The sequence below is a fragment of the Gallus gallus genome, chromosome 11 (genome assembly GCF_016699485.2).
Source record: "Gallus gallus isolate bGalGal1 chromosome 11, bGalGal1.mat.broiler.GRCg7b, whole genome shotgun sequence".
NCBI lineage: Eukaryota > Metazoa > Chordata > Aves > Galliformes > Phasianidae > Gallus > Gallus gallus.
Genome location: NC_052542.1, coordinates 10302865 through 10323796, shown reverse-complemented (window position 1 = coordinate 10323796; position 20932 = coordinate 10302865). Strand labels below are relative to the sequence as shown.

The following is a 20932-nucleotide window of genomic DNA, read 5'->3' as shown; positions in this document are numbered from 1 at the left end:
ATGACTTCGTTACTGAAAGTTGCAAGACCAATCACAGTTCTACGTTGTAGTTCAGGCTCATCTCCAGTGCATAACCCCACCCTCAGTCCTCTGGGATTTTCCACTTAAGCACAGGTCCTATTGCCTTTGAATAGTCTTATTCTCATGGATTTTTTTCTTCTCTTGTAATGCTTGCATATCATTTTCTAGGACAATATAAGAGTTGTATATTGCTATTGGCAGTGACTTCTCCATGCTTTGGGGGCAAACTCCATCTGCATGTTTTTGCCTGCTCACTCAGAAATAATGCTTCTTGGTAACTGGCCAGCTATGGCAGGGAAAACAGATAGTAAATATCTAAAACTGCAATCCTAGTATTTCAGCTTTCCAGTTCCAACTGGAACAGTGCGAAAATTAAGTGGTTCTTGGTCAGGCCACACTGGGCCTGTTTGGCAGAGTCACGGTTTGGATGGTATGCATAAACTGTGATGTTTTAGTCTCCTAATAAGTAAAACATATTCTTTATTCCAAAGAGCGAATTGTTCTGCTGCAGTAGCAGAACTGAAAAGCAGCTTCCATTAATCAGAGCTCTTGATTATTCTAAATGAGTTTGAGTGGAAGGAGGACTCAGGTGGGGAGGTTGCTGGTCCACTCTGCACTGTTTAGTTTAGTTCAGTTGAACTGTTTCTCCCCAGTCTACCTCTTCGTCATTTGTGGTGAGGATTACACTTTTCTGTGTGTGTTTGGAGTAGATTGTATATGCATTCTCATACTTGTGGAACCACATCAATTAAAATCAGTTAAACTCTCAGTTACTGTCATACAAAGAATGGATGTAGGCCAAGCTTCAGTTGCTTCCTGAGGTGTTTACTTCATGTTTTATCTTGGGATGAAATAAACAAGGCTTCTGTTTTCCCTCAGGGAACCTAGTTATATCAGTCGATAGCTTCCAGAAGATTACTGTGGGAGTATACAGATAAAAAGGAACAGTTACTCTAGTTTAACTGTCTTGATGACCTAAATGAGTGACACAAGGTTTAGTGAAGCTGAAGCCAGATTATTTTAAAAGAGCTCTCTAGATCTAACCTCAAATTCAAGCCAGTGGTTTTGATTGACGTGGGAGCAGCACTGACGAGTTTTGGTTCTCAGCGCTTTCTAAAGAGACAGAGATTCTTACCAAGTCATAATCTGGTGATGTTACTGAATTTGTGCTGGCACAAGGTGCTTTTCTACTGCAAATGTGACCTGGGTCTGAAAATACTTCATAAATTCATTTAAAAGACTTCAATAGTGTCCTCTTACAATTCTATTTGCCCAGAATATCTATTCAATATTATTTTCACTTCGATGTCTAAATGTCATTGAATGAGCAAAGCCATTACGTATCTCTCTGGAGAGAAATGAAACGTGGTGTGGGATTGAAGAGGAGAGCAATACAGCACAATACTTGCTGCACTCTTGTGGACAGAAGGAGGAAAATGTCCTTTGTATTTCCTGAAAATAATTCAAAATGCATCTTTATCAACTCTACAACTTTTTGTAAATAACACAGGCTTCCCTGTAACAGTTTAAATTTCTGAATGTGCAAGGAAGACATGCAGCCTTTGAACAAGCTAAGAATTGGCACTTGTGCATCTTGGTCCCCATTATGGTACTGGTGACTGTGGGTGTATGGTAGCACTGCTGGTAGCATATGTTGAGGGGAGAGGAGGAGTAAGGGAAGGGTTCCTTGAAAATCTTTCACAGAAATTTTTGCATGTAAGTGGAAAGTGAGTGAAAGTTGGATACAAAACTTCCTTATGGAAATATACCACTGGATGCCACTGTTGCTTCATGGAATGTCATACTAAAATATCACTGACTCTGCTTATTTGAAAAACTCTGTTTTCCTTCACCCTTCCTAGTTCTTTATTACTTTAATATTTCCTCATATCAAAGAAAAGGAGAAGTTGTGCCCCATTTCTTCTTTCCAGCAACATGGCGGTACTTTTCCTGTGTCTAGAAGTGACAGCTTGTCATAAGAAAGACAAAGAAATGACGAAGGTTCTGGTGTTTTGGATTTTTTTTTCCTTCTCTCCTTCTAAGGTAAAATCTTGAAAAGAAGAAAGGTTCAGATGAAAGAGCAGCTGATTTTCCTCGCAGATAAGTTCCTTCACTCTGGCTCTGAATCTGGTGTTAATCACACCTAGATCTGGATACAGAGACTTTATTCCTATCCTAATGTCATCCCGGAGAGCAGGGCAGGAGGTCACTCTTGCAAGCATGTGTTTATTTCCTTTCCCAAGTGTTGGCTGTCTTTTATTTGAATGAATATTTTTTGCTTGTTTTTTGGTTTTTTTTATCCCTTGGGGGAAGCAGGGAGGGTGAAGGTCATCAGGTGAAGGTTTGATGTGTTTTCAGAGGCTCACTTGTAATGACCTGATTAGTAGCTCTTGGTCTGTTCTCTAAGTCATGCAGTGTTTCTCTTTAAAAAGAAAAAAAAAGACAAAAAAAAAAAAAAAAAGGAAGCATACCCAGAAATTTATTAAATGAAAAAGAAAAAACAATAAAAATCCAAAAATCTGGAGCCTAATTTTCAGATGGTTTGTGTTGATTTTTTTAAATTATGTGCACCTAATTCTTTTGCTTTCCTATGGGGGAAGGAAAAAAAAAAAGAGAAAAAAAAATGAGATCTGAGCTTTTTCTAGTATCATGGTGGTGTATGCAGTGTGCTAGCGTGGCACTGTCAGACACAGGGACCCCCTTCTGCTCTGTGCCTGCTCTATTGGGTAAGCCCTAAATGTTATTGGTTCCACAAAGTGCTTGCCTAATTAATGACAGTCGAAATGTGGAGGAAAAGCAAACACAATGCAAATGATGTGTTGAGAGAGCTCTGAAGGAAAAAGACAATAACCATGTAGCCCTGAGAAAGCACGTTTATTCTCTCTCTGCAAGCTGGGCGGGAGAAGGCAGACAGCAGTGCTTCAGCCCGGAGGCCTTGGCAGTGCCATGGAAACGGCACAGGAGCACCGCATCCCTCCGGCTCTCCAGGCCTTGTGGCTCTGCTGCAGATTTACAGACAGCAGCACCCACACAACCTGTGTGGGGCTGCAGGAAGGGGAAGGTTAAGATATATGTTTGTTCTGCTGCTGCTTATATGGTAAATCAAGGGAGAAGGGAAAGAACAAGTATATGTACTAAGTTTATTGTCAAAGATGGAATAGCAGCTGCAGCAAAATCCACTCTGCTGGATGTCTGACAGCCAGAACGCAGTTTAATTACACTACTGCTCACTTATAATTCTCTTCTCTTCTGGAATCTGCGCTGAAGTTTTGTCTGTATTATGTTTGTAGCCTAAGTTTTCCAATGAACAGGACTGAATGCTATTTTATGTTGTGGGAGGTACTGAAGGGAAGCCTGCCAGCAGAGCTGCTGTTGATGCCACATAAACTTGTAGCGGTGACCCAGATAACATTGAGACTGACACAGTAAGTTACAGTGTCAGAAGAAATAAATGTCTCCTACAGCCCGTCACAAAGCTCCAGCTGTGCCACGGCACCTGCCCTTAAGCCCAATCTACCCAAGATACTGACCCACTGCTGACAGAGTCTTGCTGGGCTTTGCTCAATTATGAACTAGCTGTATATGTTGTTTCAAAAAGCACACAGTGCTTGCAAGTATTTGGAAATCATGGTCACTTAGGGTACTTTGTAAAGGACATCTCCAAAATGATTGTGTGGGCTCTGCCATACCTGTTAAGAGTTGCTGGCAGTCATATAAAGTTGACTGCTCTCTGGAGAGCCATTTGTGCTCTCTCCCCTCATTCATCACCCTTTGCTCTGTTCTTCCTTTGTCCTAGACCTGGCAGGGGACTAGGAGAAATCATGGTTGATCAAAAACCTTCAGGAGGCTCTCTTCTCTGTCCCGAGACTGAATTCACAAGTTCTTCTTTATATTATAGCATGCAGAAGAAAGGTTTTCCCAGTTCTTAATGGCTTGGAGAGGGTTCTTCTGCAAATACGAGGATTTCATGCTTATATGCTTCCACTTATATGCTTTCTTTTGAGTGTTCCTTAAGTGCATGGAATTCAGTCTCTACTGCATCAAGAGCCTTTTAAAGTTTAATAAATAAAAATTAGTAATTTGCAACTATGACTATTTTTGTTTACTGAGGACCGTAAGGTATTTCTATGTGTATTAAACCACAATGCCAGAAATGGCAAATCATCATTCTATAACTCTTACAAGAAGCAACAGACAAAGAGAAAATGTTTTTGGGAGCAGAGATTGTTTCTCCATGCCACAGGTATTGTCAGTGTTGTGCATATGGCTCTGCATGTGTGTTCATAGCCATGAATCATTGCAAAGCAGAAACCAATTGGTTTTACCCCATGTAAGCATCCACTTGCTTGTTTATTTAAAAGCTGCAACTGATTCTTTTTTCTTCATTTGTAATCTTCACAGCTTAGTGCTATTATAAATTTCGAAGGTAACATCTTCAGAATGTAGTTGTCTACTCTACGTTCCCTGTCTTTCATCCTTCTGCAGTATGTTAAGAAAGTGAGTGTATTTGTCGGCAGCCTTCCTTTTTATTGGAGGTGGTCTTTGTAAACTTATCTGTTCTCTTAGGGGATGTTGCATCCTTTGGCTGCGGGTATATGGGAAGTGCATTTGGTACAAAATTACTTAACTCTTTCTCTCAGTTGGTGCTGGATGTCTGTAGTTCTTCACTACATGGTGCTTCGTGCTCTCAGATGAGATTTTTTTCAGCAGTTCATAGCTGGAAAGCGGTCACTCTTGCTGTGATAATCCTACAGCTGCTCATCTTGTTCCTTCAAGCAGCACAGTGTTCCTATGCAGCTAACCAGTCATTAGCCAATTATTATTTAAGCTGATTGTGAATTCTGGTTTGGACTCTCTTCCTTTGTTGTGAATGATTAAAAAGGCATTTTTCCAATCAATCCATAGGGTTAATGGCAATGTTACCACTTACATACATTTAGACGCTTGCAGATTTTTTTTGTTAAGTACTCAAGAAAAAGTTTTTGGGATACCTGAAGCTCCCAGCTCACTTATGGAAAATTTGCCCTGTTGTAGGCACTGCTACTCTCGAGATTTGCTGCTTGTGTTTGCAACATATTTATATTTGTCAAGAACTGATTTTTTTTTTCCCCAATTTTTAATTATTTTATCTTGCCTGTCCTCCATTGTCACGAATTTAAGTTTTTTGCTGTTTCTATTCTGGATAGGGCAATACTCCAAGTGCTTGAAAACAAAATATTTTGAGACTCAAGTTGTTAGGTGAATAGTGGCAAGATTATTAAGAAAAAATCTTATAAATTAATCATAGAGGTACCACTTTTAAATCTGTCCAACCACATATATTCTTAGATTAGAAGAAACAAAAGGTTAAGTTATTGATTCAGTTGGTATGCAGACTTCCCTTACTGTTCTGGGAGCTGGAGCAAAGGTGATAACTGAGGGTCAAAGAGAAGACTCATTGATTATTAATCTTAGTTTGCCTATGTAACTGTAAAGAGTGTGCGTGTGTGTTAGTTTTTCTCTGGACAGCAATACTATTAGACTGTAGGTTTTGCTAAAGTCTGACTTGAAAGTAATTGGGGAGAAATAAGGAAAGCTGATACTGGTGGTCTGCCTGTCTCTTTCTTTTCCCTTCTCCCTCTCCACGAGAAAACTTGGGAGGGCGAAGGCTTGCTCTGAGTAAACCAGCTGAATTTCAAAAGACAGTAAAAAGCTTTAGTGGAACTGCCAGTCTTTGCATGAACCTGAAAGTGTGTGTACTGGAAGAACAGTTATAACAGAAGCAGGTAATTCTGAATAACTTCCAAGTAACTTCTGCAGGTAACGAGTACTTCTGAACAAGGTGTATAGATTTTAGCATAAGCAAATCAAGAACACTCCCAAATTGCTCACTGACTTTATACCTTCTGTGCCTGTGCCTTGTTCAGTTCCAGCTCTGATGCGTGTACCCTTGGCTAGTTTTCTTAAAGTTGGAACAAATGTGCTTGTTTGCGCACACTCATAATTGCAGTGTAGGCAGTGGCTAGAGAAAGGTAGGGAAGATTTACTATGTTAATACTCTATCAAGCAATAATTTGTCAACCAGTCCTTTTGTTATTAGGTAGGATGTTGACTGCATGAGGCATCCTAAGAATCTGCCTATATTATACTTAGAAAGTAGAAAACCTTAGAAAATGAATAAAAAGTGCATTACTAAAATTTCATCCAAAGTGCTTAATGATCTGAGATAAGAGAGAATGCAAAAGAACTGAGTGTTGCCCTAAATATCTTCAGAACTGCAGTTCTGTGTAGACAAGTACACATTTTGAATGGGTAAAAAAGAGTTGTATTAATTATATGGCATGCTACAGTACACACGAACAACATTAAAGAGTCAGCCTTTATCTTAAAACACTTCCAGTTCCTACTGTCCTCATTATTAACATCCATATTCTATGTTAATGCTGCTGGCAAGAGGTGAAAGCCATCCAGGGTGAAAAGAAATTAGTTTCATTTTTCAGTAATTATGGGGAAAACTGTTCACTGTCTTTAGTCTCCCTCTCAAGTTATTCTAGTGCTGATGGTTAAAAAGTTCCTGATCTCTATGGTTTGCTAATGATCAACAGTTTTAGAGATGACATTTTTCAGCAGCATAGCCTCTATTACTGGGAAATGCTTTCCCTCTTAGGCAGCTGCCAGATCTTTCAAAATCGCTGGGAAAGTTTACAAAGGTTTTTGTTTGTTTGTTTGTTTTGTTTGTTTTTTAACTTGCTGCCACTGCTGCTTGAGACGCAGACTAACATTGTCAGTTTTGCAAGGAAAAGCCCCCTCCTTGAATACAGGTATTTAAGCTGAATCTGTACGAGGGGAGACATTGTTAGTATTGCAGCCAGGTATAGGAAGAGCCTGGAGAATGAAAAACGCAGGACAGCATGTTAAGATAGGAGCTGTCTTACAATGTGGTGAGCTCTATATCGATACGTAAAATATATAGGTTGCTCCAGAAGTGATACCTCCCTTTTGTTTCTTTGGAAATTACAACAAAGTAGAGCACAACAGCACTATTTGATAGAGCAAATTCCCAGCTACAAAACACTATTTTTCAACATAGTCACCACCATTAGCTGTGCATTTTTGCCAGTGATAAACAAGAGACTGTATGTTCCATTTGTAACAATCTGCACCAGTGGAGGTGACCCCACTGATTCACAGCTGCTATGATGGTGTTGTTGCTAGGAAAATATTGCCCATGCAGTCCAACTAATGTGCTAACATCCACTCCTTGGGCTCCATAAATGTTAAGCAAGTGTTTCAGAAAGTCAATGGCTGCAACTTTTTCAGCATGGGGGAATTCAGTTACACATCTTTGCTTCATACTCATTTCCATGTCAGATACCATTTTTTCAGGCGGCCCCTCTGCTGTCATCTGTCACATGGCAACAGAATGTAATGGAATATTAGAGGAAAGGTTCAACCTCTACTGCCATACCCCCATCATCTACCTTGCCTTTCATGGACAAGTATAATAAAAAAAGGAGGCAGTACTTTTGGAGGAGCCCTACAGTAATTTATCAGCAGCAGTTTCCTGTTCTTATTTCAGATAGGTCTTTTGTTTTATGAAGTTGAACAGCAACTCGTCAAAAGGTTGCAGTAGGAGGTTGGTAATGCATTTTGAGAGTTGTGTCCAGGATGACTGAGGTACCTGTGAATGGGAGTGGGAATGAGAATTTCTTTCTCACCATTGAAAACTGGAGTTATATTGTACTTTAAAAGATGAGTGGTCAGAACAGAGCTGACTACTTGGCTGCTTCCTACTAGAATGCAATGTGTGGTTGTGATAAATTGCTAGTATTTTGTCTCACATGAAGTGTTGATTTTCATGTTATGAAGTCTTTGACTTTCCATGCATCCATTTCGTGTCATGCAAAGGATTAATGACACTTCAAGTGATTTGCTTGAATGGGAGAGAGCAATAACCTGGGTACTTAATTTGCCTGACTATTTTCTTATTGTATTATGTCCCTTTGTATCTGAGTGACTTGCGTAAATAAATTCATTGTTGAAGTGGCCTTGCCCCATCTACAGCCATTTGCAAAATTTCTCTGATATTTTATTGTTACTTAGCCACAGTAAACATTTGAGCCCTATGCAGCCACTTGCTCACTCTGTCTGTACATTGAGGAGAGAACTGGAAGGGTAAAATTGAGAAAACGTAATGGATTGAGATAAAGACCGTTTAATAGATAAAGCAAAGCTGTTGTGCAAGAAAACAAAACACAGAATTCATTCACTACCTCCCATCAGCAGGCAGATGTTTAGCTATTTCCTAGAGAGGAAGGCTTCGTTGTGTATGATGGTTATCTGGGAAGACAAACACCGTGACATGGAACGTTCATCCCCTTCCTTTCTTCAAGCTTTTATTCTCTGCATTTCTTATGGTTTGAAATATCTCTGTAGTCAGTTCAGGTAGCTTAGACCTTTCTGTCACAAGATCACATCTGTAATTAAATGTCCTCAATTTTTAAGGCTATTGGCAGGCACTGGCATGCATTGGAAATATGTTGGGATAAGCTACAGAAGACTTCCTATAGAGCATCAGAATTGTGCTTCTACTGAGTATGAAATCTTGCCTTTGGCAGTAAGCTATACTGAATGCCTCAGAAGAGAATGAAAGGGAAAACCTTTCTATAAGCAGGAAGCTAACTTTGAATGCAGAGCTAGTATGTGTAAATTTCTACCTCTCTTCCATTTGGTGCTTTGATATACTTTCTCTTTGTCTTGACTGTCTCCGCTATAATACTGTTAGTTATTCAGTCCTTTGGAAAAAAAAGCAAAACAAAACTGGTGTATACACCAATGTTTCTGTTTTATGGTAACTATCCTGAGACCTCACATATTTATGGTATTGAATAAGGTAAGAGGTACAGTGCCCTCTTATTCTAATACTTGTTAAAGAACCATCTTTGATCCAAGTGAATGTTTGTTCTGAGATGTGTTTGTTAAAAGCTTTACATCCTATTACTGCATATATGTATATATTTTAAGGTAGTGGCAACCCTTTTTCAGTTGTTTGCATCAAGGTATCCACCTGGAGAAATAAATTGTCTGATTTTGACTACCCACGTCGACTGAACAAGAGTCTTTAATGAGGTTAAATATGGTTAATACCATTGATGATAGTGAAGAGTAACCCTGACTCTTGTGAGATTGAGATTTTGATCCTTTAACGTCTCAGTGGATCTTAACTTCTTGCCTGTGCTTTACCTTGTGGGCAAGTCTTCTGGGTTTGTGGAGAGAAAAAAGCATTGGGAAGAGGGATCTTAAGATGATCTTCCTCAGAACGTGTAAGCAGTGACACTTTAGGATTAATTCTAGTTTGACTGCCCAAACGCGTAGGTAGCATGCTTTCCTTGGGTGGATCCCTTAATGCTTCTCCCAAGCAATTTCATCCTCCAGCCGGGGGCTCTGCATAGCACTTCTCTCCTTTTACCCTGTGACTGGCTTTCTGCTTAGCTCAGATTCTTTGTCCTCCATGACTTTCACTGTACTGATTTTTATGCACTTATCTTTAGGGACTACTGAATGAGGACATTTGTAGTGAGCCTGGATGCATTTTGGCTACCTAACTCAAATACAGTGGCTGTAGGTGCTAATTTCTACATTTTTCCTGCAAAGTAATCCTGTAAAATAGTGTTTTGTGATGGTGTGTGATCTTGATGAATTGGGAGGATGATGTAGAAAATTTGTTAAATGTCAATGAGGAGCAAAACTCTTCAGGCTTTTAATCTTAGTGAGTTCTCGCTTGATTTAGTCAAAATCTTCCCATATGCTTGTTACCAGTGAGACCTAGCTCTGAAAATGTGAAGACTTGAGGGTCTGTCTGATTCACATGGGGGAGCGGTATTGGCCTAATGGGACCCTGGTTGAAACTTCAATTACAAGAAGGCAGTTAAAAAAAATAATAAAATAAAAAAAGTCCTCCTTATCGACTTGTGTTGTTAGTCTAGTCAGGCTAAAAATTCTCCTTAATCTTAATGATTATTAAGAGTTCTTCATTTCTGTGAGATTTGTAGCGTTGTTAAATAAATTACAAATTACTGAGGCAATATGTTAAAGGAGATCTAATCAAGATATCCAGAATATGGTGACATATTTAAAATCCCATAATATTTAAAGAAAAAAAAAAGAGGGAGTAAAGATACTTTATATACAATTAGTGGCAATGTGATTAATAACCTTGGGCTCAGATTCGATGGAGTCCTTTGAGGATTGAAGGTTTTTTCTCCTGCATCTCTGGGACCAACTGTATGCCTTAATTACTAATCAGTCAATGAAGGCAGAACTGAAGTGTGTATGTATATACTTGAATTTGCATTAGAATTTGTTCCATAAACTTGGATTTGTAAGGCTGAGTATCTCTGCAGATTTTGATTGCGCTCAAAGAATTTGTATCCATGTTATGAACAGAGATTTTTTCAAAGCTGGCAGACCTGTCTGCTTCACATGATGTGGTGTTTGACACACGTAAAACATGCAAAAGGTAGACATTTATTCAAATGAAGATGCAAGTGCTGAGAAGTTTTAGGCTACTGAAAACCAGGCTTGCTAGTTTGCCAGGGCAATGTCATTTCTCACCTGTCCTATTTTGTTAGGGATGTTTGAGCAGGGATAAGAGACTTTGATATGCCAGAAACAAAAATGTGGTTTGAAACCATTCCGGGATAAAGTAAGGAACTTGCAAGGCTACATAAACCGGAATTGAAGTGGAATAAAGATACTTTTGAGATTCAAACGCCCATACATTTCTACATAGTGTGACTTAGGAGTGGACAATAGTCTTACACAGCAAGTAATGACAGTACTCGCCTACTTCTGTTCTTCTTCAGTAAGAAGGAAGAACCAATGCCTTCAAAATCAGTTGGACTGGGAAGCTTGGGGTTTTGGAAGATGTTGCTTTGCCTCGTCAGGTGTGTCAGCAGGAAAGCTTATTTCTAAGCTGTAGTTTTTTGGGAACAGGAGAATATGTTCAGAACCAGCCTTGGCTGTCATTTTGGAGATTACTGGTTTCTCATTGTTTCCCATGAGAAGTGAGGGAGAAACAGCTCTGTGTGGAAGAGGGTAGGAAATGGATAAATGGCTTATATTAGTTGAGAGCTCCCTGTCAATATGACCATCCAGAAGATAACCAGAAATGCATCTTCGATGGGAGAAGAGGAGAGGAGAGTTCAGCTAAACTGCAACAATTTCACTGAACTCATTCGTCACTAAGTCACTACAAAGCACTTTAATTGGAGTATCCAGATACCAATGAAAACCCATTCATTTACAAATCAGTTTTGTCAGACTGGTAACCTTCTGAGCATTCATCACCTTTAGTGTGAGTTCAATTGGCCATCAGTGTCATTTGAATCAAAGATGACAATGTGATTTTGTTATTATTGACTCTGCTGGTCTCTCCTGTGCAGTCAGAGCTATGTGCAGCCTGATTAGCTGGACTGAAACAAGTTGCCCCAATTAGTCACTTTTGTCATTGATCAAATTTACTTCTTGCTATCTTCACCCTTACCTTACTGAAATTCAGATTCAGTAAGCTACTTTTGTGCCTAACTTGGTTACAGCAGAGCAACTGGATAGTGGTGGTCCAGTTAGCATTTAGGTGGGTTTAGGTGGATGTCACAATGCTATTTTGGAACAGATAGTGCTGAAATAAAAAAATATATGGAACTTCCTAAAAAAAAATCAGCAACAACCAAAACCACCACTGCCACAACAACAACAAACACAACCAAACACTCCCCCCACAACATCATTTACCAGCATTTCACTGGCCATCTCTTCTCTCTAATCAAATCTTCAGAGTTTCACTGTGCACATATTGTCCCTTTATCTAAAATCAATACTACTTCTGCATGTGTTTGAGTGCTTTCAGGTTGCAAGGTTTGGTCAAATACAGGCAGGTTCTGTTTCTTATTCCAAATGACTGTTTTTGAAACTCCCCAAGAGAGAGCTCCAAGGTAAAACATTTGATTGCTACCTGCTTTCTGCACTCCAGTGATTGTAATATGTACCTGACATTCAATTTTGGTGGGATGATCTAATGAAGTCCTCAGACTTATTTCAGATAATAAAAAATAATCTCATTTTGTGCAGAGATAAACATGGATAAATTGTCAGATTAATACCCTGTCTCATGTCTGCCACACTTTCTGTACTGTTTGAAATGGTCACTGTATGCATGATTTATGAAGACAATATCACCTTGAAGAGTACATGCAGTGTCACTTGGGCAAGATTAATGTCTGTGTGGGTTTCAGTGGAGAAATCTAATGTTAGAGCAAGAGGCTACAATATTTATATAGTCTATCGTATCATCTTCTATTGTTCAGACTGCCTGTGCTGTCGTGATTCTGTGTTTTATTTTCTGATATGAAAGGATACATTACTGAAAAAAGAATTGGGTTAAGACCCTTTTTGCTGTAGATGAATTGAAAGCAAGGTTTTGATTTCAATAAGTGCAATGCAGTGAAAAGCACTAATGATCACATCAGTGTGAAAAATGCTTTTTCTCAGAGAAAGAAGTGGGGAGATGTAGAGGGCAATTCTAGGCAATAGGACCCCAGACCAGATAGTTCAACCTGAGTTAAACCTGATAATTATTAGGCCAAATCTCCCAGTTACCAACCCTAAGTATAGGTATACTTGACTTTTACTAGGTGTACAGGTGTTGTGAATTCATTGTAGAAAGATTGTAGAAACGGTTCATCTATATGAGCTGTCATAGAAATAGCTAAAACTGTGCCCTATAGTCTTCAGCGTGCATATCTATACCTAGGCTGGCATCACTGTCACGTGGCTCCTCTTTGCCTACATCATGATACCCAGAAAGGGTTATGCTGACTGAATGTACGCTTGAAACAATGATAAAATAACTTTCTTCTTGTGAATCATAATGTACATTAGTCTATCACCATGAATTCCAAGGTGAACTGTAGCCTGGAGCTTTCACTTGCTAGCAGAGGAGCCACCTCCACTAGTGTTTAATGGGTTGGGACAAGCTCTTATAATGCAGTTGCCTTAGGCTGTTGCTTCCCGAGCTGCTGCTCCCTCTACTTGAACTTAATCTTAACACCTTTTGCAGCTGGTGACATTACTTATGTTTGGATATGTTGAAAGGAAATTTCTTGTATTAAGTGAAAATAAATCTGGACAGGAATCCCAGATTGGGAAGAGAACTGTGGAAGAGTTGGATTGTGAAAGCCTCTTTCATTTTTCATAACTTGACAGCATAATTTTGGGCTCCAGGAAAAAATGATGACACTGCTAGAAAAGACCACGGATAGTCCTATAAAGCAGAATGTGAAACGCAGGGCCAGCAGTACAGTAATAGATGAATTTAAACAGAAGAATTCAAGTCTCCTACAAGGCAGGCATGTAATCGAAAAATTGATCACTGCATGTTGAATGTCTTCATGGGGTTTTTTTTTTTTCATACTGGATTGCAGAACATGGAAAAAGCTCGTTTATATGGTTGGATAAAACTCAATGAAGTCTAAAATGCCTGGAAAATTACTTCTAAAGGCTTGTCTGTTTGGCAGGTGTCGGATATCTATGCTCCTTGCTACATGCACATTAATTGTCCGATGAGTGATGTGCAGGAATAAAACTTCCAAAAGTGTTGTTTTTAAACTAATTATTTGGAGACATTCATCAAAACAGACAAGAACATACTTTTTACAAGAAAATACTTTTTACAAGGCTGAATGTTTCTATTACGTTAGTCATAAAGCAAACATGATTTTTATTCTCTGGCATGAGTCATGGTTAACTGTATCATTTGCTTCATAAGATATTATCCAAATAGCTTGTTGGCAATAAGCACAGCTTTATCCCGTTATGTGTCAGTATGTTCTGCGCTGTCTTGTCCTTACTGCCCAAGGATTTAATGCTTTCAAATACTTCACAATTTAATTGAAAAGTGGAACTGGTGTATGTTTGTCATTCTCAAAACTTGAACCCAGTGTGTGTGTAGACACGTGTTTAATTTTTGGTGCCTTTATTTGGATGGGTAATCCTGAAAAATTTGGGCAAAAGGGACTGACCAGTGGCAAGTAAGTCCCTAGTATGGCTAAGTACAAAATATAGATGTTACATTGACTCCAGCGTATTCTTACAGCAGTACTGTGCTGGGAACCATCTGAGAAGTCTGTAGGTACCATTGCAGACAGCCTGGAAAATTGCTCACCTTTCTTAACCAGCAGCTGCCTTCTTGGGAGGAAAAGTAATTACATCCATCTTGCCATGTGAAGCTTGGGTCATTGTTCAGTGTGCGTCGGTACGTGCTGAGGTTTTGAAGTCACCACAAATAACAATGCCAACCTGAGAATAATCCCTTGAAGCAATGTGAGCTCAAACTGGCTGTGACTGTCTCTTGTGTTGTGCTCGGAAAACAAACTACTGCTGCATGCAGATGCTGTTGTTCTGGTACCACTAAAATTAAAATGAATAGATCAGGCTGCGATTTGCATGGTAATGTTTATTTTCCCAGTGTTTGGCTGGACTGTGCCCAGCTACCGATGTGATTTCTTGCTGGGAGGAAGAAATTAATGCCTGTCAACTCAGTGATTCAAGGTAACCAGTGTCAATAATAGGCAATGATAAATACAAATAAAAAACATAAACAAAAAAAAACTTGCTGTTTAAAATTTGGAATTCCAGATGATGTTGCACTACCTGAGCTGGCCTAACTCGTTAATTCATTTATTGCACAAATAAACAAAGAGTAACTATTTAGAAGGCAATGCATGTTTGATATTCCCTGTATTCTTTTTATCATTGTCTGTAATTCTTACATATCTCTTCAAACATGTGGATTCTTATATTAACATCTTTCTTTTGATAGATACCTTTAGCACGTAAAACCTTGTTTGCACAGATTTTCTTTCCTGTGTGTACTCCATATGCATGTATATAAGTAGATAATTGTACATGCATTTCTGTGGCAAGTGTGGTCATGCTGCTATTGCCAGTAATAGTGTTATCCCAACGGGAGGGGTAACACAGCAGAAGTAAGCATTAATATACTGTGCTGTACAAACAGTCCATGTATGTGGATCTTTCTTACTCTGTCAAAACCAACAGCATTAGATCATTCAGAAAGCGGATTTCCTCAGTAAGTTACTCATCTCCCTGTATACAGCTTGCCATGAGCATACATATAACCTAAGCCTCTCTTTAAATGATGATTACATGATGATTTGTTAGTCCAGATAAAATAAAACCCTCCCAAAGTCTTCATCTTCATTTGTCATTAAAAATTTTATTCCTCTCACAGTTGTTAGCTTTTATTGCTGTAGTAAAGATTTTTAAGTAAAATAGATTTGGGGGCTGAGGGATAGAATAAGCACCTGAACTTGACATAAGAAGTGCAACGTTGATGGGTTTTTCTCCACGTAGGCAGTGAATGCATTGTGCAACTTTACCAAAAAAGTCTGTCAGATGTAAACATGACCATATGGCTCTATCAGTTTGTGTGTGTGTAGGTCAAGCTGAAAAATAAGCAGGGTGAGGGAAGAGGAAATGGAAGGAGGAAGTTAGGTCTTTGATATGAATCTACCTGGAAGATTAAGTTCTCTTATATTTCCTAGAGCTCTCTAACACCAGTGGAGGGCTGAATACAAATGCTATCCGGCTTTGCTTTGGCCACATTATGGAATTAACCTCCATAACTGTGAGGGCTCAGATCTTTATGATATCCTTCCCTCATGTAGTGAGTGTTTGTGGCTTCCTTAACTACATGCAAATTAACTGTACCAATTTGAGTACCATCACTTTTTAGAGCACTCAATTAAATGATAAGGAGAGCATAACTCAAGTTACTGGTGGTGTTTCTGATTATGTGTGCACACAAATAATCCCATCACTATCAGAATCAGTGCTTTCCTCTACTTGCACTGCAAAGGCACCTGGTTTTCCATGGATCACTCCTTGGTGAGACCTGTAGAGAGGAGCTCTCAGCAGCACTGGGCTGTTGGTAGAGCAGCCCAAGTGAGTAGGCACCAGCCTGTTTGGTGCTAGCAAAAAAGAGTTTGCACGGAACTCTGTTACCTCTCCACCCACACAGCTGCTGATTGGGCAGCTGAGTGGGTGGAAGACAGGATGGAGGCTGCAGCAGCAACACAGTGATGAGGAGCAGAAGGCAGATGGATGCTAACTGGCTTCATGGAACAGTGGAAGTTGGTATCTTTCTGAAACTTTCTAAAACATACACTTCTTCACTGAGCGAAAAATGTTTGTAGGAATGAAATTCTGCTGTTAGTTGGGTGAAACATTCATCAGTAATCTTTCAATGCAAACTGTTTTTAGACCACAACACTTCTCTATTCAAACTGAGAGCAACAAAGAAATGTGGGATGTTTGTAGGGAAAGCGAGGTGTAAATAAATGTGTGTGATGCACGAAACTATCTGTGTAAGTGATTTTTGTTTTATTTGGGCCTGTAAATGTAAAATGACTCAGAGAAAAACCTCTTAGATATTTGTACAGTTGTACAGTGCCAGTTCTGCTGAAATTCTGAAATTGGTTGCGGAGTACAAACTGAAAATTACTGACGTGTCTGAGTGCAACATTATTGTAGAATTTGAGACTTGTTCCCGTATGGCCTTCCATCTCAACTGCTGAAATTATTATTTCAAATGGTTAAAGGACATGTAGACAAGGATACCACATCCAGAGTAGGTGTGAAGGTTAACAAAAGCAGTAGAAGGTGCAGAAGAAGGTCCAGTATTGTATTCTCCCAAGAGATTTTTGCTGGAAAATGAGAGCATGTCTTCTCTACAAAGGAAAGGAACAGCTGAATGACAACACTTAGAATATTTTCTGCGTGTGAAATTGAATCTAATTGTTACCAAAATAAACAAGTGCAAATTGTTTGCAGCAAAGAAAAGAGCTATCCTGGTGGGCAGGAAGTTGCATTTACTCCTGCTTGTTACTATAAAGAAAAGATTTGATATTCTTGGTGACTATAAAGATTAAACCAGAGATTTATGTTAATGCAAAGGATTAAAAGAATCTTAATAACATGCATAAAGATGCAAATGTTCGCCTGCATTTTATCTGCTTGCAGATGAATATGCCATAAGGGAGATACTAAATGGGGAGAACACATCCTCTCTCTGAATTGGAACATCTGGTTTAATACTGCACTCACATGGTGACTGAGTATTAATTGTTTTCACCAATGTGTTTTTTGAACAGTGTCATAATTTCCTTTTTTTTTTTTTTTTTAAATTATGAGGAAATAGCAATATTCTATATACCAATATATATATACCAATTTCATACATAGTGCCTGTTTAGTGTGTGGCTTGGTGCATTGCAGATTTTGATGAAATATATGTGTTCCATATTTGTCCTTGCTACCCTGTAATTTCCAAAGATTTCGTTTTCTAACTAGTGAAGAACTTAAAATGTTACGTTTGCTGTAGAGCTTACAGCTGTGTTCCCCCAGTTCCAAACTGTCCTTTCACTGTAAACATAAGCCACACCAGCATGGAAAATCATGTGCTTTATTTGGGAGCCCTGACATATAGTTATATTATACATGTATGTACATACACTTCATAAATGATTTGAAAAAGGAGGCATTTAAGGTGAAGGTGTAAACATCACTAACCACTTATGTTCTGTTTTGGGTTTGTTTTCCTGTTCTTTGACCAATTCTTACTAACAGACAGGTGTGTATAAACAGAAGCCGCCTGGGTTTGTAATGAAGTTCAACTGATACGGGAAGTGTCCCAGCACTCAAATCAATATAAATCTTCAAAAGGTTTTGAGTAGTTAAACATCAAATAATCCATGTAGTAAAAGTCATAACTTCGTTGCCTTTGAGAGGGAGAAAGCTGTGCAAAGTACTGTTGTGTGATTTTAGTGGTAGTTCTTTCTTCGTTGGAGTGCCTATCTTTGAACTTAGGGAAAGTCAAATTTTGTGGAGCACCAATTAGGTGCAAGAAAAAGTTTGCATCTTCTTCCATACTTTCAAATTTCCCAACAAAGTCGTAATCTATTAGACACGGGCTGCAAAGCCTATTGACGTGATCCCAGTGGATGTCCATACCCACTGGCCTATGTACATCCAGGAGATATTGAATGAACTCTTTAAATTTGACCCCGGAGCCTGTCCTTAATGCTTCCTTGGTGGCATTGACACGGTATCTGGAAATGATGGCTTTTCCAAATACAGGATGATAGTAATTGTTGGGATGTTCAAACTTGTCCCGAAAGGCAGATACCAGCTTTTCAAAAGGTTCGCGAATAAAAAGCATCTTTGTGTAAGTGTTGAGCCTGTGATAAATTCCTTTGCGATCAAACCCATCCAGCCTTTTTAGATAGTTGCCATAGTGCACTGTGTTGTGTTGTATATCTTTAGTGGAAGAAGCCAGCCCATTGAGAACCATGAGCACCCGTTTCCAGTTAGAGCAGCCAGCTTTTGGTACTTCACAGTATAAAACTCTGTATTTGTCTTCTACAAATATTCTAGAAACGTGATAAGGAGTGATTATTCTTCTGTTATTACTCTTGTACTTAGAACAAGTTTCCTTCATTATTTGCTTTCTTTTGCTTTGTATCTGGTAAAGACTTTTCCATTTGTTATTTCTGTCGTCAGATTTAAGTGTGGGCAAGTTGACAGTGGAACTGTTCATGGAAATCAGAATTGGGCTCTTCTTAATTACAAACCTCCTCCTCCGTTTATGGAGCCTTATTGAATTAGTTTCCTCACCTTTCTCTTGATAATCTTTAATAAACGTTGTGCTGCTTTGCCTCCTGTCTGTGCTTTGAAGCTTGGAGGGCACGTTTTCAGATGGGTGTAATGAACCGCTCAGCCTTACTGTTGCTACTCCGTCTGCAGTACTTTTTCTTAATCTTCTATCCTGGTTTTTGCTGGAAATGCAGTCCTGATAGAAAAATAGATGAAAGATGTTACTAAATGAGAGACTTATTTGTCACTATTAGCAGCTTGTGCAACATAACATAGATCTATTTGTACAGCTCTGATTGCATTGCTGCAAGTCCTTGGTGCCTGTGCTGTGCTGGTGACTTTTCTCTATGCTTACAACCATTCTGAAGGCTGATGTGAGCCTGAACTGGTACATTCTGGTTCAGATTTGGGTTTTACTATATTTTAATTGGTGCCTGTGCCCATATTTTGATAGACTTTTGCCCCAAATATGCTGCTTTAAATTCTTTTGGTGAAAATGTCAGCATATTTTGAGGACTTAATTTTTCCAGTCTGCCTGTTGTCACGCATCTGTTTCATGTTTTGTCCCCCACCCCTTTCTTTCAGCATGTTATCTTTGCACAGAGGACAGTTGTTCCCAGAGTGAAGCCTTTCGGGGAAAGGAGGGTAGTGGGGCTTGTGGAGTGAGGATGTAGAGGGCAAAAGAGTGGGAAGAAGGAAACAGAACTGCAGTGGGAAGATGGAGCCTTTATTGAGTAGAAAGGAATGTGGTGAGAGCAGCATGAACAGGGACCCAGGGGGAGCCTGGAGTGAGGTGAGTTTGGAGTCCAGAGCAATTCCTACTTGATGAGAAGCAGCAAGTGATAGAATGAAGCTGTGACTTGGATTAGGAGAGTAAGAACACAGTAAGCAAAGTGGGTCTCTGGATAAGGAGTTTCTGGGACCTGCTCTCTTTCATTAACTGGATCTCACTGGTTAACATTCCTCTTGGCACACAGCTTGGGTGTGTTCCGCTACTTCCTGCTTCTCAAAGCAGCTGAAGTAAATCCCTGTCTACAGGTCTTTGCCTCTACAGCTGAAATTATGTTCTGGATATACTTGAATTGCTTGTCAGCCCTGTTTTGAGGAGTCATGTGGGAGCTGAGTGGCATATGAAACACTAGGGAGTATTTCAACTGAGGAAGCACATACAGCTGTGCAGTGTATATAGTTTATCAAAATATTTAATGTTTATTTAGATGTTTTATAAATTGTAAAATTCAGATTTTTCAGTCTTTATTTACCCCCTAATAGCATTTAAGTAACTTGAAAAATAAGATATTGGAGGAATGTTAAGGTATACACATGAGAAACAGAATTGGTAGAGTACTATGCAATTTGTTATGGCACTTTGTGCTGTAGAACTGGGGCTTCTGAAAAGCTTTGACTCTTCTGGTGGTGGTGGTTTTGTGTGATGAGTCGACTGGGAAAGCAACCGTTGATTTGTTACACAAGATGCTATCTATTCAGCTGTCAACAATGATAGTTCTCTCCTTATCTTGAGAGACTGCTTATAGTGGTCAAATATGTATTGAAATGTTTGTCTAGGTAAAATACACGACGTGACATATCATTTCTAACTATTACCCTTCACATAGTGGCAGAAATTTGATTTTATTTGTTTGTGACATCACTGATATTTCATGTTTATCAGATTCAGATTTCTGAGATATTTACAGCATGGTAACAAAGAACCTCCAGGTTTTGAGAAACTGTCATGATTTGAATGTGTTCTGTCAACGTAATTCTTCCTCCAGAAGGCCGGGCTGGAGCTACAGAGATGGAGGGATGTCATTCAGATCTCACTGGTTTCACTAGGCAGTGGCTTTTTGGTAACAGCTGGCAGCAGCGCAGTTGTTCCTTTGCATACTTTGCACTGGGGGTTGACCTGGACTTGAGTAGCTGCTGTGGGCTGTCACTGCTGCTGCGACTGTGTTAGTAGCCACTAGATGGAGGAATTTCACCAGGATTTCTCTTCAGCTTATTTTTAAGTGCATCTCAAGACACTCCTTTGCTCAGTGCAATTTCACACAGTATTAATCGAAGTTTACAGTATCTTTTAGCAACATCCAGTCTAGAAATAAAGCTCATAAAGCTAAAGTTGAGTAGGTTATAAAATTCATGTATTAAGAGGAAAATTTGCACTTAATGGCAAAGCTTTGATGCATGTTTCCATCTCATT

The 20932-nt window shown here is 39.2% G+C and overlaps 2 protein-coding genes across 4 annotated transcripts in view; one reads left to right on the top strand and one right to left on the bottom strand.

The window, feature by feature from the left end:
- Positions 1–20932, top strand: part of PEPD (peptidase D) — a 365025-nt gene that overhangs the window by 5332 nt on the left and 338761 nt on the right. The window lies entirely within an intron of this gene.
- The window catches only part of CHST8 (carbohydrate sulfotransferase 8), a 170099-nt gene continuing 166695 nt past the window's right edge, over positions 17529–20932 (bottom strand). For all 3 annotated transcript variants that reach the window (XM_015292473.4, XM_040645925.2, XM_040645926.2), the window contains one exon: positions 17529–18928. In XM_015292473.4, coding sequence (XP_015147959.1) covers positions 17783–18928 — 1146 coding nt within the window. In that variant the 3' untranslated portion in view covers positions 17529–17782. The remainder of the gene's footprint in view (positions 18929–20932) is intronic.